The following is an 18,092-nucleotide window of genomic DNA, read 5'->3' as shown; positions in this document are numbered from 1 at the left end:
GGTTTCATCTGTGACTAAGCCTAGTCTTAGTGCCCTTGTCCAGGGAGGAGACTCTAGAGTGAGCATTACTGAGCCTCTGACATCCCAAACCTTTCTCTCTGGAAACTGACAGCCCAGGGGGAGTTAAGAGTTGTCACAGGTAGTATGTGAGGGCTTAACCTCAGGGGGCAAGGCAGGGAGCATTCAGAATGACCTGGAGAACACGTGTAAACAAAGTGCTGCGACCCAGGAAACGCCGTTTCTGACCTGCTCCCAGGTGGCGCTGGTGCTGCGGCCTTGGAGCAGCGCTCTTTGAGAAGAGTGGTTCTCACACTTTTTGGTCTCAGGACCCCTTTAAACTCCTAAAAATGATTGAGGATCCCAAAGAACTTTTGTTTATGAAAGTTATATCTATGGATATTGACTGCAGTAGAAATTAAAGCAGAGAAATTTTAAAAACATTCATTCATTAAAAAATAGCAAACCCATTATGTCAGTATAAATATAAATTTATAAAAAATAAAATTTTCATAACATTTGCTATTTCATAAAACAACTCATATCAAATAAAAGTATTTCCCAAAACAAATTCAGTGAGAAGAGTGGCACTGTTTCACATTTTTGCAAATCTCTTTACTGTCTGGTTTAATAAAAAACAGCTGGATTCTTACATCTGCTTCTATGTTCAGAATGTTAATTTGGTTGAAATATAGGAAGAAAAATCTGTCTCCAGCAGATATGTAGTTGGAAAAGGGAGGGGTATTTAACAGCCCTTTTAGATAATTGTGGACTTCTTTGATACTACACCAAAACTTGATAAGTGGTAGTTTACTAAAGGTTAGCTATTCTGTGGAATCGTAAATCTTATCAATGAGGGGGTCTCTAATTCACGAAAATCCACTGGTGTGTCTTGCACTTTGAACGGCTCTCTGGCCGATGAATGATTTTGGATCATCCGTTTTGGTCATTTAGAAAATACTGGCCTCACTGAATTATGTGTATTCATGTATTTTAAATATATTGCCTATCGGACTGGACTGCTATGCTTTTTAAAAACAGAGTTATTGAGAGATAATTCACATATAACACAATCCACCCCTTTAAAGTGTACAATTCAATTGTTTTTAGTATACCCACAGGACTGTGCAGGCATCACCATGCCTCATTCCTTCTGTCGTGTGTATTAAAGATCTAATTCATTCATAACGACACCGACCTCAGCAGGAGAGCTTGCAGCACCCGGAAGCTGAAGCTTGCACTGGTGGATACAAATCTTTCAAAATCCAAAATTTTGCCTGAAAGCTCCAATTTTATCTTTGGCAACAAACACTGTCAATGATTTTCCTTAAAGTGACATTCTTATTTTATTTTGTGAGAAAATGCTCCCTAAATATCCAAGTCTGAATAACCTGTTTGCCAGTCAATCTTCAAGTAAAAATGGTGTTTTGTGAAAAAAGTGGCTACACTATTAGCTTGATTTTGCTATCAGTGTTTTCACTATGAGAAAAATGCCAATGCCTGAAAAACAGATTAGTCAATTGAAAAAAACAAAAACAGATGGCTGACTATATTTTAAAAATGAGTGAAATTAAGAGATAATGGAGTTTATGTAATTTAGGCCTGAGAATCTAGATGCCAGGAGTTTTCCTTCCTGAGTAATTCTCCTTTTCATCCTCATCTCCCTGAACCTAAGTTTTTGAAATCTGGAAAATAAAAGTCAGGCTAGAGGATCTATAAGGTTCCGTTAATTTCTAGGACTACAGTCTATGATGTATAAAAATACACAGCACACATGAAAAGATGCTGAACATCATTAGCCAAGAGGGAAACGTAAATCAAAACCACAGTGAGATCCTACCTCACACCTACTAGGATGGCTATCATCAAAAAGACAGATAGTAACAAGTACTGAAAATGTGGAGAAACTGGAACCCTTATACCCTGCTGGTGGGAACAAATGGTGCAGCCACTTTGGAAAGCAGTCTGGCAGCTCTCCAAAACGCTAAACACACAGTGTTAACACGTCACCAGCAATTCCACTCCTAGGTAAACACTCAAGAGAAATGAAAACATATATGCACAAAAATCCTGTACATGGACGGTCACAGTAGCATTATTCATAACTGCTAAGTAGCAGAAATAACCCAAATGTCCATCCATGGATGAACAGATAAATAAAACGTGGTATATATTCATATAATGGAACATTATTCATTTATTATTTTTTAAATTTATTTATTTCTTTATGGCTGCGTTGGGTCTTTGTTGCTGCGCGCAGGCTTTCTCTAGTTGTGGCGAGCGGGGGCTCCTTTTCGTTGTGGTGCGCGGGCTTCTCTTGTTGTGGAGCACGGGGTCTAGGCACGCGGGCTGCAGTAGTTGTGGCACACGGGCTCAGTAGTTGTGGCTCATGGGCTCTAGGGCGCAGGCTCAGTAGTTGTGGCGCACGGGCTTAGCTGCTCTGTGGCATGTGGGATCTTCCTGGACCAGGGATCGAACCCATGTCCCCTGCATTGGCAGGAGGATTCTTAACCACTGTGCCACCAGGAAAGTCCCTGGAATATTATTTATCAATAAAAAGAAGTTCTGACACACGCTACAACATGGATGAAACTTGAAAACATTATGCTAAATGAAAGAAGGCCACATAGTGTGTAATGCCATATCTAAGAAAGATCCAGGTTAGACAAATCTATAGAGACATAAAGTAGATGAGTAGTTACCAGGGGTGGGGAGTGGGGAGTGGGGAGTGAGGGAGGAATGGCAGTAATGGTTAATGGGTATGGGATTTCTTTCAGGGGGATGAAAATGTTACAGAATTCGATGTGATGATGCCTGCACAGTCCTGTGAATCCACTAAAGACAACTGACTTGTACATTTTAAAGGGGAAGATTGTACATGTGAATTACCTCTCAACAACTCTGTTAAAAAACATACAGCAGCCCAGTCTAATAGGCAACATATTTAAAAGAAGTAAGTGTAAGAAGTATAACATCTATAGAGCTTTGGATTCTTCACAGTAAGTGGGCATTAATGTCTTTAAAAATACTACGACAGGGACTTTCCTGGTGGTCGAGTGGTTAAGACTCCACATTTCCACTGCAGGGGGCACGGGTTCGATCCCTGGTTGGGGAGCTAAGATCCTGCATGCCGCATGACGCGGCTGAAAAAACCAAAACCAAACGAAACAAAAAACAACTATGACAAAACAAAAATACACACACACACACACACACACACACACACACCAGGCAATCCTTCAAGTAAGTTGGCTGAGTGCCACTTCAGTGGTACGCACACCAGGGGCGTCCAAAGGGAACTACAAAGGGGCCCCCATTTTTTCCACCTGCCCTGCTGGGTCCAGGCACTGCTTGGGGTGGAGGCTTTCTGTTGGCTGCTTGAAATCTGCACCCACTCGCTACTTCTGAGAGGGTTAGAAACCACTGCCAAGTACCATCCCCACCACACGCCTTCTTCTTCATCATGTATCTGTCATCAGTGCCTTCTGTCTTTATAGAAAACAAAACAACAACAGCAAACAAAACACAAATCCTCTCTGCCCCACACCACTCATTCAAGCTCGAGGTAAGGGAATGGCTGTGCTCTCTCCTGCCCTCGCTCCAGTCAGAGGACAGAATGGACTGTCTGTCCCCTGTTCTCTCAAGTGACGCGGAAAAGCGCCTCTTGTGCACATATCTTCATGGGACAGTGTAACTCATCTTGTACCAGATTTCTCTCTGCACCTTCTTCCCGCCTCATGGGCAGTCCTGTAACTCTACCTACTTCCCCCGTTTCACCTTCTTCACTGCCTTACCTTAACCTAAAATGACACGTTACTGGTCAGAGCCTTGGGAGGGCAGAAGCCTTGGTCACCACTCTACTTCCTCATCTGAAAAAGTGCTCAGTGGATGCTCGGGAAGTGTCTGCTATGTGCTTTAGGAGCAAAATAAAGTGGCCGATACTCTGAAGATGGCTTTAATTTCCGGGTGGGGAACAAAGCTAAGACAGCGGGAGGAGAACCTGGCTATTAGGACATGGTTTTAACAGGGAGACAAGAAGTAATGATTATTTAATCTAAAAAAAGTCTCAAGGGCTTCCTGTCTCCTAGGTGGTTCTGGTAATGCGCACCGCCTCTGTGAAACGCACGGGAGAGGCTGATTCAAGCAGGCAGGCCCCATGTGGTGCAAGGGCAGGCCTCTGACCCCAACCCGCCAAGCCTCGCCTCACTGGGCTCCGCAGACGCCTCCCTCCTGGGTTAAGAGTGGGACTCAGGGACTGCAGGCAGCCAAGGCTCTGTCGAAACTGAAAAACCTTCCATACGTGTCATTTAATATAGAATAAACTTACGTGTTTATAAATTTAATAGATGACATATTAGTACATGTAATTCAAAAAGAGAATGAATTTAATATATAATAAAGCAGCATTTAAAATCGACGGAGAAAATGGAATGTTCAACACACAATGTAGGGACTAATGATTTTTCAATCATTTTATACGACAAAGTTATATCCCTACCCTGAGCCATTAAAAAAAAAAAAGTTCCAGGAGGATTACAAAATGTACTGTGAACAACAGAATTATGAGAGTGTTAGGAGAAAGTATTAGAGATTTTTCTTTGTGATTCTGGGGTTTGGGAGGCCTTCCAGAGTAATTGAGAGTTGAAACCGAGAGGAAAAAAAAGACATTCCGCAATTTTCCTTAGTCTGAATGGGTGAGGTTTTTGAGGATTTACTGCTCAGTATATGCTTGTGACGGTTCTTCTGGTGGGAGTCTGGTGGAGGAACCCAAACGGCTCTCACAGTCCTAGGCTGACTACATGCTGGTAAATTCTGAACTGTAAGAGTTAACAGTAATAAATTAATCAGGTTGATCTCAACTTTGGATACAACAGATTGTGAATGCAAAAAGAACACGACTTTCTTTTTCCAAAGCAAACATACTAACGTAAGAAAGAAACATATTTTAGGTCAACGAGTCTAGTCAATTTTGAAATATATAGCTTTGGGGAAAAAATCAGAAACTTAAGGAGTTCAGTGGAAATCAGCATTTAAAATTTTATGTTAAGCCACGAGGACTCCCTAGTAACTGGGGAGTACTATTTCAAAAGCAGACAAAACATCAACAATTCAAAAAAACTCAAGAGAAAACTGGAGTTCAGTGTCAAACGTAAGAGTTTTAGTAATGGTATCACACGAAATGTTTCCAGGCGGTAGTGACTGAGGTCACAATGGGACCTGCAAAGGACCTGGGAACAGGAGACTGAGATTTTGGGGCTGAATGAAACCAACGATGAACTAACTGCAGGATGACAAGAGCTGGGTGCATCTCCGCCCATCAGGGTGGACTGTCCTGACACCAGCTTGGTCCCACCACTGTCTTAACTCCTCCCCATCATTAGAATTTTCCTGTACATGTATGGACAACATGCTTACTTCTAAATTATATATGGGCACTATTACATTAATGTTATATATCTTAAAAAAAAAATTTAAAGAGGGTAAGGCAGTAAGTACAAATGAAAGTTCTAACATTTCTACCCCACAGGGTAGTTGTGAGGATTAAATGAGTTAACACATGTAGGGCGCTTTCGTCCCTAGAAGATCCCTCACTGCAATCCAGGACATATTACAAAGATTTTCATTCTTCGAGGTACAAGTACAAATTTTTGAACAGCAGGATTTTTTCGTGGCAAGTGTCATGTTAGGCTCAAATGTCTTATAGCACAGTCTAAGAATATCAGAGTCCTGTTTGTAACTCAGGTTTGGGACACGCTGGTTAAACCGTAATCACTTACCATATGGACTACTTCTGGGTAAATAGGCTCTGTGATCACATTCCGATTATGGGTGATATATTCTACCATTTCACTTAAAGCAGCTCGTTTTACTTCCTTCCACTTTAGGTCACTTAGTGGATCGGAAACAAAGTCAAAGAGGACACAACACTGACGTAACTTCTGGATAAAAAGCTTCTCTTGATCAGCAGGAGGAACATCTGAAAAGGAGAAAGCAAAGTATATTGACTGCAAGAATGCTTAACCCAGAATTATTGTGAAATACTTTTAAGCTTTCTACTATTTTTATTTCGAATTAATAGAGATTCAAGAAACAAGAGATGGGGCTTCCCTGGTGGCGCAGTGGTTGAGAGTCCGCCTGCCGATGCAGGGGACACGGGATCGTGCCCCGGTCCGGGAAGATCCCACATGCTGCGGAGCGGCTGGGCCCGTGAGCCATGGCCGCTGAGCCTGCGCGTCCGGAGCCTGTGCTCCGCAACGGGAGAGGCCACAACGGTGAGAGGCCTGCGTACAGCCAAAAAAAAAAAAAAAAGAAACAAGAGATGGGGTAGGGGTGAATAGAGGTTAAACATTCCTTAAAGAAAACGAAAGGAAAAAAAAAAAAACAGCTAGTCACTGCTCAGATCATATGCTTCGTATGATAGAGTTTCTATACTTTTTAACTCTCTGAAGCCATGTCCAGAGTCACTGTTCAAAATAAATTCCTTCCAAATGCATTCATTCAACAAACATAACCTAGCACCAATGATCACATGCTGGCACTGTGCTGGGCAGTGGAACAAGAGGCAAAAAACACAGCCCTGGTGTGGGGTGAGGGGCACGGACACCCACACCGCGTGACAGCTGCACACAATAGGTACAGGCAAGGTAAGAAAAGGTCACAGGAAGGATGCTCCCTCAGGTCTGCTGTTGCTCTGAACTTCCAGGGGAAGGGCACGGTGGCCGTCCATCGGCCAGCTGGCAAACAGCAAGTGGCACCAGTGTGGAGCTTGACCAAACGAGCTGTCACACACACGCTGTGAGGGTCTCCACCCTGGTGCCCCACACAAAGCACATCTCCTCCTCAATGTGGGCTACGGTCAATGCACATTACACATGGTGTCAACAATGTAGAAAGAGCGCAAATGATAATATTACTGAGCGAGTGCTTACCAGGGCCAGGTGCCATACTAAAAGCTTTATACATATTTACAAAATGTAATCTTTGCAAGGACATAACAGAGACGAGATACAGGCATAGAGGGTCAGTGCAGGGCTGGAAAGTGATGGAGCTCTGTGTGACTTTCTAGAATTCTGGGAGGTCTGGAAAACTCCAATCTGCCAGTGTGAGCTTGACAGCTTTTTTCGGTGAAAATGAGATCAGTGGTGATATTAACGAATAGGGTTTATAGACACATTGACTGAAATGTGTCCAAGATCTGCAAGATGGCTCCGAAGACCTCCATGACTCAGTGAACCAGTATTTTCCACGTGATCAATAAACGGTGTTACAGTATCAGTCAAGGGCAAAAGAGCCATTCAAAGGGCAAGAGAGTCCACTGGTTTTTGTTTTTTTAAATTAATTAATTTATTTATGGCTGTGTTTTGGGTCTTTGTTGCTGCGTTAAGATGGCTCCGAAGACCTCCATGACTCAGTGAACCAGTATTTTCCACGTGATCAATAAATGGTGTTACAGTATCAGTCAAGGGCAAAAGAGCCATTCAAAGGGCAAGAGAGTCCACTGGTTTTTGTTTTTTTTAATTAATTAATTAATTAATTTATGGCTGTGTTTTGGGTCTTTGTTGCTGCGCGTGGGCTTTATCTAGTTGCAGTGAGCGGGGGCTACCCTTCGTTGGAGTGCACGGGCTTCTCACTGTGGTGGCTTCTCTTGTTGTGGAGCTCCGGCTCCAAGCGCACGGGCTTCAGTAGTTATGGCACGTGGGCTCAGCAGTTGTGGCGCACGGGCTTAGCTGCTCCGTGGCATGTGGGATCTTCCTGGACCAGGGCTCGAACCCGTGTCCCCTGCGTTGGCAGGCGGATTCTTAACCACTGCGCCACCAGGGAAGTCCCAGTCCACTGGGTTTTAATGTAATAAAGTGTATAGAGAGTTTACTAACGTGGTTTCAGATTCCACATTGCAGATTTGTTCAAGAAACTTCTCGTTTGTTAAGTTTTGGTGCAGTATCAAAGAAAATGTCTACAACTATCTGAAGAGCCTATTAAAATACTCCTCCTTTTCCCAATCAGTGTCTTCCTACATTGTTTCAACCAAACCATGTGGCAACAGACTGAATGCAGAGGCACACAGGAGAATCCAGCTCTCTCCTATTAAGCCAGACATTAAAAAGATTTGCAAAAAGAGAAAATGATGCCACCCTCTCACTAAACTTGTCTTTCTTTTAGGGAATATGGCTATTTTCATAAAAGTGTGAGATTTCTGTTAACATGTAATAAGGTTTATTATTTTTAATGAATTAATAAACACACATTTTTTCTGGTTTAATTTCTGGTGTGGTCAGTATCGGTAGCTAAATCCGCATAAACAAAAGTTCTCTGGGTCCTACATAGTTTTTAGGAGCGTGAAGGGGTCCTGAGACCAAAGCTGCTGAGTGCCCTTCTCCACAACAGCCGGCACCCCAGTGGGCGCCTGGGGGCGGGGCCTGGCACTCCTGTTTCCACCCGCCTCTCTCTGCCTCAGAGCCCGCCCCGCCCACCCTGCTTTCCCTTCCTGCCCTAACCGCCCCCTCCTGTTTGGGGTTCTTGCTCAGGCCTCCCTCACTGCCTGGTCAGAGAGGACGTACTCCTAGGCTGTCTTTAAGCTCCTACTGCCTTGAACAGGCAGCTACCTTGCTGGGCACTTCTTCCCTATCTAGCTGCTGTCTGAGGGCAGGTCCCAGGTGATTGTTTCCTGGTTCTCGGTACCCGCTAATGCCCAGTGTGGAGCCCTGCAAACAGCAGGCACTCAGCACAGCCACCGGAATGGCCCATTTCCTGGGGAGCTCCCCTAGTTCCCACACCGCACGCAGAGGTCAGCAGTGCACAGCCGGTCCAAGGGGTGAGGATATGCTGCCTGAAGGGTACTCAGGGGACCATGGGAACCGAACTGTGATCCATAAACATTCTGAGTCCAGGTGACTGGAATCACTTAAATGAGTAACAGTCACTATAATGTTTGGGCATCTGTACATGCAGATATCCAGCCCTTTTCAATGAAAAGCTCCGTGCTTGACTTCAGTCCTCACTCAATTCTACACCTCTGCTCACCCTCCACTTTGCCAGGATCCTCTTAAATGAGTGCACTTTGTAGCCACAGCCTGTATATTTGGAACCTTCTGGCTTTCTCATGTTCTTGGTGCCGCAGAGAACTGAGAAGCCCACGTTTACCCCTAAGAGCCATGTGATGACGACTCAGCTGCCACCAAAACACTAAAACAAACCCACTATGATAAGAAGGAAGAGCAGAGTAAAATCTTTTTTTTTCATAAAATTTCTATCTAAAATTCTTCTAAAAAGCAAGGAAATCTCGACTTTCTGGAAATTGTCAATTCTCCCAGGGTTCCAGACAGCTAAGGTGTTACTGTACTATTTTCGTTTGTAGTTTATAAAAAAAAAGTTTGTGAGCATAATCTCATGAACTCTTTTATTCTTATTATTATTTTTTGGTTTTTTTTTTTTGCGGTACGCGGGCCTCTCAGCGCTGTGGCCCCTCCTGTTGCGGAGCACAGGCTCTGGACGCGCAGGCTCAGCGGCCATGGCTCACGGGTCCAGCCGCTCCGCGGCATGCGGGATCCTCCCGGACCGGGGCACGAACCCGTGTCCCCTGCATCGGCAGGCGGACTCCCAACTGCTGCGCCACCAGGGAAGCCCTCTTTTATTTTTTAAAACCTCATTTGGTTACATTTACAACTGCACTGTTTAAAAAAAAGTATATTATACCAATCAAATTGAATATAGTTGTAAAAATATTGCATCCATAGCCCCTATCAAATATTTCCATATGGTTTTTGAATGCAAGTTAATTTAGCTTCTTATTGGTCACCATATTTTTAAAATCTTTACTTTCTGCTGCGTTAACAGGACTGTACCACTGGGAATAAAAATGAGTGGAGGTGGTAGAAGAATATGCTTTTTTACCTTTACGTATTCTGATTCTTTAACAGTGTGCGTTATTTTTGTAATTAAAAAATAAGCTCTTTAAAAACTATTAAGTTAGCACTGCTAATCTTGAAAGAAGAAAAAAGGTATGACAGAATACAACCTGTATCTGACTTTACTGTTCTGATTATCATGTAATGTGAACCAAATGATAAAAACTAACTGGGACTGACACTGTTGGTATATTACACTTTAGTGTTTGGTATTCAAGAGTGCCTGACTCTTAGGTGATAAACCATGACCCTGGATTTGACCCAATTCTTACAATCACTCCTATGAAGCAGAATTTTAAAAAAAAGAATGGATTCTGAATTCTGCCCATGAGTGACACTGGCTTACTTTAGTTTTAAACTCTACACGGACTAATAACACCAACATTCTTGCTTCAGGACATATTAATGAGCAGTCTTAAGCCCGAAAGAGAACACCAACTAAACAGCACAATATGAGACAAAATTCTGTAGCCTGTGGGCGCTGTCAGGACCCCCGTGACAGGGCTCTGTAACTAGAAAGGTGTGAAGAGGACAGCTGCCCAGGACAAGTCCCAGGACACCACCCAGAGGCCCAACACCATATTGAGTCCTCTGACCTAAGAGAAAGAGGAACATGGAAGAGGCAATCACCGTTTTGGCTGGAGAACACTGTTAACGTTAATTAATATATCCTTTTATTATTATTTTTCACGTTAAGCGCTGTAACATTCTTCAACACAAATAATATCACAAGTACCTTATGCTTGTATAAATCTTTTCACCCCTCCCCCCTTCCCCAAACTTTTTTCACTGATTTGTTAATGTGAACTTGGGATACTTCCCAATTATTTCAAGGTAAATCCTTGATGATGCCAGGAGCAAACCACATGGACATACTCATGCAAAACCTGCAGGGGGCGAGGAGCAGAGAAAAGACTCCAACCCACGGCACCTGAAGGTGAGAACGGATCATTCTTCTAAAAACATACTTACTAAAGGGAAGCCTGTAATTAATAAATGATGCAAAGGGATGTTTAACGAAGTTACCTAGAGTAGGGGGCAGCCCCCATTTCTGGCTTTGTGAGTGTTCCTGGTCCCACGGTGGAGGAGGGCAGCGTTCTCACGTCAGTGGCACGCCAGACCAAGCTATAAGGAGTGGACACCTCCACTGACCCCTGACCTCCAAAGTGGAGGTGAGCCCTGGGGGGCTACCCAAGGTGATGACAGTAGAACTTCTACTTATATTTTCTTCTGCAAAGAATAACAAAGTAAGATGTACTGATATTTAATATAGGAATTGAGCACTGGAGGTGTGTGCTTGAGACTACTGCCAGGTAAGTGTGATCAAGGGTCTGGAGGCCACTGCTGGGCAGTGGGCAGGCCTTCCCAAGTGAATCCTAAATGACTGAGCATGTCACAGCTGACTCCACAGGTGTTTTGAGCATTTGGGCACCTCAATTACTGAAGGGACCGACGGACGTGACAATAAATTTTAACCACCAAATTGTACGATAGGACACGATAAGGCTGCATCACTAAACTATCACTGCATGTGAAGAGGCATCATGTGAACTCTATTTGTGAGTAGAAAACCTACGGAAAAAAAAAAAAAGCGCCAAGCTCACTTCCACATGACACGTCTCGGTGGTGAGGAGAAACATTCCAAGATACAAAAAGGACCAACTTTCAGCAGGACAGTCACAGAAAGACAGGCCTCTCTAGCACGGAGATGATGGCTTTTCTCAAATAAACACAACCCCAATGAGACAAAAAGCCAGAGCTGCACAAACCACAGGCCCAGAGAACATCACTTGGAGAGAGGCCCTCAGAGGCACGCCCGTAAGGGTGGGAACCACTTCGTGCTCACTCACGTACTCTTCGGCTAAGCAGCTAAGGCAGATTGACTTTCAGAGACCCCCGTGCGTCCACCGCTCCCCGCCCCCCGCCCTCCCAGCACTTGTGCCACCTGCCTGACAGTATGGGGCCACGAGTCTACGAACACGTGCCTGTCCTGAGCCTGCAGACAAGAGACACCACGCAAAACCGAAACCAGCGTGCAAACTCTCCAGAAGGACAGAGCCAATCCTTCCGCTCTGGGGTCCTCTTGTCTTTCCAATGTATTTATTCTTAGTGCGAAGTGAGCAGGACTAAAGTGGAATCCGATTACTAACAATTTGGAGTACATATGGGACTCGTCATTAATGTGCACTAATCCACTTAGTTCTATTTCGCATACGGGAACACTTAGCAGATGGCAAGTTTCCCCCACCGAGAACAGTTCGGCGGTATTACCTTGTTTTTGATACCCGTGTACCCTACATCGGCAGGCAGACTCTCAACCACTGCGCCACCAGGGAAGCCCCATGCACCATTTTTGAAATGACCATTTCCCCACGGCCTCCTGCGTCTCCTCCGTCCTGGATCAAGTGTCTGCGGACACGAGAGCCCTTCTGCTGCACCATCGCTTCTCTGGGCACCAACACCACGGACTCTCTGAGCCTTACAACGGGCCTTACTATGTGTGAGACTGAGTTCCTTCCCCTTGCTCTGCTTCGTGTCTTGACTATTCACGGCCCTTCAAATTTCCCCTATCAATATGGGGAGAAGAGCTGTCGCTGCAATATTGAATCTTTCAATCCATGAACATGGAATATTTCTCCAATTACTTTTTTCCTTAAGTGTCTTTCAATAAAATTTTACAATTTTCTCCTAAAAACGTAAATCTAAAAAATAAATCATTTTTTAGATTTATTCTTAGGTATTTATTAAGTTCTGATGCTACTGTAAATTGTACCTTTAAAAAGACTGAAGAATTTTCTAACTGCTGCTGTGATCTAGAAAAGAACAGATTTGGGGTATTACTTTTGTATCTAGCTACCTCGACTCTTACTAATCCTACCGGTGTATCTGCAACTCCCTTAGGTTTTCTGTGTATGCCACCCTCTCACTTGGAAATGCCCACACTGTTCTCTTCCCTACCTGAGCAATGCGCTGCAAGGAAGCGGCGAGAGAGGCTCCCTCGTCTCCGTGCCCTCTCAGAGGGACGCTCTTGCTAGCTCCCCACCCAGTTCGATGCTTACCCCCAGACTCTCTAGATAACGCTTCCCAGATTAAGGAGCTGACCTGTAGGCTCAGTGCCACCCCAATCCACATCCAACAGAGAATTCGGTGAAGCGCTAAGTGACTTCTAAAAGGTATTATGTGGAAAAGCAAAGGGTCAACACCAACCACAAGACCCTTGGAGAAGAACGGCAGGGTGGGCGGACTTGCTGTTCCAGAAATCTAGACTCACTGGGGAAGCTTCATAAATGACAATGGCCCAGCCCTGTACTGCCACAGAGAACAGAGCCCAGAACAGGCCTGTACAGATGTGGATAACTGATTTAGGACAGACTGGATTACAGAACACTGACGAAAGATCAGTCTTTGAAAATATGGCGCTGGGACAGAAAGGAAGGAAGAAAGGAGAAAGAAAAGAAGAAGAAATTGGACCACATTATATGCAAAAATAAAAAATAAGTTCCTGGAGGGTTAGGACTTCAATCTGAAAGACAAAACTCTAATGCTTTTAGAAAATAATACAAAAGAATATCTCGTAGAGAGAAAGAAGTAGAGGACTTCTTAAGACCTAAGAGCTGTAATCATTACAAGACTGATATATTGAACTATACAAAATCAAACATTTTTCTTCATCGAGACACCACAGAGAATGAACAGACAAGCCAGAGTGGGGGAACTATTTGAATACATATAGCCAATGAATTAACGTCCAGAATATGTAAGCATTTCCAATAAATCAGTAAGAAATATTCAGAGTACCAACAGAAAAGTAGGCAAACGTCTTAACCAAGCACTTCATGAATATACCCCAAAGCCTAATCACTCGTGAAAGGCTGTCACTCATTAATGGCCAGAGGAATGCAAATTAAAACCACAACGAGAGGGACTTCCTTGGTGGCGCAGTGGTTAAGAATCCGCCTGCCAATGCAGGGCACGTGGTTTGACCCCTGGCCAGGAAGATCCCTCATGCCGCGGAGCAACTAAGCCCGTGCGCCACAACTACTGAGCCTGCGCTCTAGAGCCCACGAGCCACAGCTACTGAAGCCCGCGTGCCTAGAGCCCGTGTTACGCAACAAGAGATGCCACCATGGGCTTCCCTGGTGGCACAGTGGTTGAGAGTCCGCCTGCCGATGCAGGGGACACGGGTTTGTGCCCCGGTCCGGGAAGATCTCACATGCCGCGGAGCGGCTGGGCCCGAGAGCCGTGGCCGCTGGGCCTGCGCGTCCGGAGCCTGTGCTCCGCAACGGGAGAGGCCACAACAGTGAGAAGCCTGTGTACCGCAAAAAAAAAAGAGAAGCCACCGCAATGAGAAGGCCACGCACCTCAACTTAGAGTAGTCCCCACTCGCTGCAACTGGAGAAAGCCTGCGTGCAGCAACTCAGACCCAACACAGCCAAAAATAAAAATATAAATTAAAAAAAAAACCCACAATGAGATATCACAAGACACCCAAAAGAATGTCAAAAAGTCTGAGGAAACCAAGTGTTGGGAGGAGCTGTGTTCGGCTGGAGGTCTCGCACTGCTGGGCAGGGCTGCGGGGTCTGGCGTCATCAGGGACAGAGGCAGACAAATGTGCCTGTGAGCTGGGAATACAGGACCTTCCGGGAGCTGTAGGGGTGCCTGGTAGGGGTGCTGGTTACAGAAATATTCGCTTTGTAATTATTCCTTACACTTTTTAGTTGTTATATGAGCGCTGTGAGTTACATTACAAATTGAAAAGGCCCCAGGATCCGTGCCTACGGCAAAAGCCCCTCAAGAACACTTAAGAACACACAGGGAGACATGAGCCTCCTTCCTCCACAGCCACCCTCTGCCTCCGACTCTCCTCCCAAGAGGCAAGCGCGGCAGCCGGCGCCTGGGTCTCCCAGAGCCGCCCAGCACGCACACTCCAGGCACAGGTATACGTGGCGTGTCCTCCATGACAGCTTTAGGGGAACAGACACCGACAACCTCCAAACTAACCTCGATCTACTTGGGACACGGACACACACGATCCCAGCACATTTCTTAACGTCCCTCTATGCGGTATTTGTGTGGAAGAATTTCAGCTCTGGATATCTTTTTTTTTAATTGAAAAAATTTCCCAATCCAGATGAAATCTAAGTGATCTCTAATTTTTCTAATTATATAAAGTCTCTCCCTCTTCCTCTCAGAGAAAAGATCGGCAATTATGACTCCAGATGTATAATATAAAAATTGTGGCATGACTTATCAGATCTAAAGCATCTGGTACGAAGCAGAGCAGAGTAGGCACCAGCCTTGAACACGTGGAGCCTGTATCGTAAGGAATTAATTAAAAAATTTATCCGACATACACATGCCAGGCACTGTACCAGGCATGACAACACAGAGATAAATTTAAACATGATATTTGATCTAAAAGAAAATAACTAAAACACATGAGAAGTGTACTGACGTGTGAGGTGTGATGGGGCCTGGGGGTGGGGGGGCAGGGTGCAGGTGCAGGAAAGGGTTTCCTGGGGTGCACTTGAGCTTGGCCTTAGAGGGAGGGCAGGAGCCACATCAGTTCAGGGAGGCTGAGGCTCACTGTGGAGGGACCGGGGCCACGCTCAGCTGCAAAGACTTTTTCTACAGGTGCCCACTTCTCAAATCGGAGGGCCTTGAAGTTACAGGGCAAATTCTCCTGGAAAACCAATTTTCCTCAAAAAGACAGAGGCTTAAATGAGAATAACAGATTACATTTTACAAACCCTAAATTAATCACACTGGATCTTTAGTCAAACATTTTTCCTAGAGGAGCAACTCTGTCTTGTTCATTACTTTGTCCTCAGTATCTAGAACTGGCCAAGCACATAGTGGGACCTCAAGTATTTGCTCAAACTAAAAAAGGCGATCTGAAAGAAGGAAATTCAGGTAATTTAACTGAGCCGGTACCATAACTTAGACCATATTTATATTAAAATAATGACACATGTATCAGAGTAGAATGCAAAGTCCATATAAACTTAGGACAAAATCAAGTTCTTCCAAGAAACTTGGATGCTTGTGACAGGCATTTCAGCACTCTGGACTCTCAGAGGTTTGCACTTTGATAGAATAATCTGAGAAGTACTGTGAGTAGATAGCTTTGATCACAGAGGGTTTTTAAGCAGATGAGTGAGTGACACAACGTGACCTGGGAAAAAGATCTCTTCAGAAGTGACACGGGGGACTGAAATGAGGATGACAGAAGTAGGAAGATCTACTTCAAAGGAGAAGGCAACAGTCTGGGACCAATTTCTCAGCCTTCTCGCGAGGCAGTCATGACACCAAGCACGGTTCCTCAGGGTGCTGGCCTAGCAGGGATCATTTTTGGTAACAATTATCTCTTACTCCATAAATCCAAACTTCTACAACTTGAAAGCATGATAAACATACTGAATGAGACACTCACTTCATGTAGATGATGTGCTGAAACGAATTCTACCCTGATCCTTGGCACCTATGTAATTCCAAAATTGAGTTAATCTTCTCAAACAGTTCCTAACTTGGTTGATGATGTTCAAAATTACAATAAATCTTTCTCAATGCCACAACGCCAAGTTATCACAGTTCAACCATTCTAATGTTTACACTTTCTACGTTAACCTCCCACAGATCAAGTTCCTCTTTCCCTTGCTGTTTTCTCTTTCTTTCTTGGTGGTTCTTAAAACTAGGTCTGACCTACAATCCACAGTGTCTTAGATCTGATGGGACTTCACCACACATACTGAGTCTCTGGTCAGGTTTCTCGATGGATGTTATTCCATTCAAATACAGCCCACGTGCTCCCCGTGTCACGCTCTGTACTACCTAACGCAAGGAGCTAGTAACCAGCTGGTACCGCAAAGGGGCCAGAGCGCTCGTCTGGCTAAGAGTGTCGAGCACTGTCTACCTGCTGTTCGGAGAGAAATAACCAAGAGCAGCAAGCCCTCCCTCCCTCCTGCCCTCGCTTGCGCTGGAGTCGCCCTTCTCCAGTCCTTATGGGTGGCATCCCAGTGCGCGGGCAAAGCGGAAGCATTGCCTGCTCTATTAATCTGGACGTAAATCTGGCGACGCAAGACTGCCCAGCAGCTTCTACATCGCCACTTTCACTTTAAACAAGTTTTGCTGGTGACAAGCATAGCTCGAAATCCACTGTGAATGTTCCCTTTGCAAATCCCAATTCTGTAGGTTATCAGCTTTGTTGCACTCGTTCACTAAGCTTACATCCTCCCTCCCACGGGAAAAGACCTACTACCCCCGGGGCCGAGTCTGGGGTGGAAGTCTACCCAGGACAAGCCGATCTCGTGTAAATCCCACAGCCGACCGGCTTCCCCACAAACGTGGGCACTCCTCCCTCCAGCCTTTGAGACCTTCCCTCACTTCTGGTTTTCCTGCCATTCTTCGGCCTGCCTGTATCTGCACACAGAGAAAGCGGTAATATTCACTTTCCTCGTGACTTTCCACCACTGACCCCCAGCCCAACATCCCTTTTTACACGGTGAAACTACAGCGTAAATCTATAAGGCAGATAGTTTCATTTCAGAAAGCGGTGTCTGAAGCCAAGGTCTAGTTCGCTCCCGTTCTCTGCACCTGAGAACCGGCAGTTTCACCGGGGACGGCGTGGGGGAGGCGTGTGGGGCGAGGAGAGCCGGAAGCAGCGGGTCCGACTGAGGCGAGATAAAGGCCAGGAGAGACTGGTTTCCTCAGAGAAGCTCTTAATTACGGCAAGTGAACCTCTCAGTGAGGGCAGTCACATGGAAGAAACATACTGATTTCTAGCCTAGACCCCACCATAGAGAACATGGTGAAGTCAGGACAGGACTCTAAGCCCCAGGTTCCTTAAGCTGGAAGACAGCGGACACACATGGACATTCAGGACCGCGTCCCCACCTCCCGGCACAGGCGACGCAGAGGAGGAACTCCACAGATGTCTGCTGAATTAAAGCCTTGGCTCTCTGACAGTTAAAGATTAAGACAGCTCGAATTCCTAGGAGCACAGAGATACAGCGCCAGCAGCGTTGACAAAGGCCCTATTTCCTGCTTAAGAACCTAGTTCTAGAATGCCTGTTGGGAACAAATTAGACAGACCCTCACCACTAGTACAAATCAGTAAACGTCCAGCACCTCTGGTTGTATCGCCTCATCCTTCACTTAGGCCGGCATTCCTGATAAAGCGTCACACCCCAC

The 18,092-nt window shown here is 45.1% G+C and overlaps 1 protein-coding gene across 14 annotated transcripts in view; it reads right to left on the bottom strand.

Annotated features, from left to right (window-relative positions):
* The window catches only part of PPP2R5C (protein phosphatase 2 regulatory subunit B'gamma), a 128,135-nt gene that overhangs the window by 47,168 nt on the left and 62,875 nt on the right, over window positions 1–18,092 (bottom strand). For 13 of the 14 annotated variants that reach the window (XM_024759954.1, XM_024759961.1, XM_024759880.1 and 10 more), the window contains one exon: window positions 5,775–5,974. The exons of the other annotated variant lie outside the window; for it this stretch is intronic. In XM_024759954.1, coding sequence (XP_024615722.1) covers window positions 5,775–5,843 — 69 coding nt within the window. In that variant the 5' untranslated portion in view covers window positions 5,844–5,974. The remainder of the gene's footprint in view (window positions 1–5,774; window positions 5,975–18,092) is intronic. 14 annotated transcript variants of the gene reach the window in all.

The sequence above is a fragment of the Neophocaena asiaeorientalis genome, unplaced genomic scaffold, assembly GCF_003031525.2.
Source record: "Neophocaena asiaeorientalis asiaeorientalis breed wild unplaced genomic scaffold, Neophocaena_asiaeorientalis_V1.1 scaffold476, whole genome shotgun sequence".
In the NCBI taxonomy this organism is placed as follows: Eukaryota; Metazoa; Chordata; class Mammalia; order Artiodactyla; family Phocoenidae; genus Neophocaena; species Neophocaena asiaeorientalis.
Note: the sequence above shows the minus strand (reverse complement) of the source record. Positions and strands in the feature narration are given on the sequence as shown.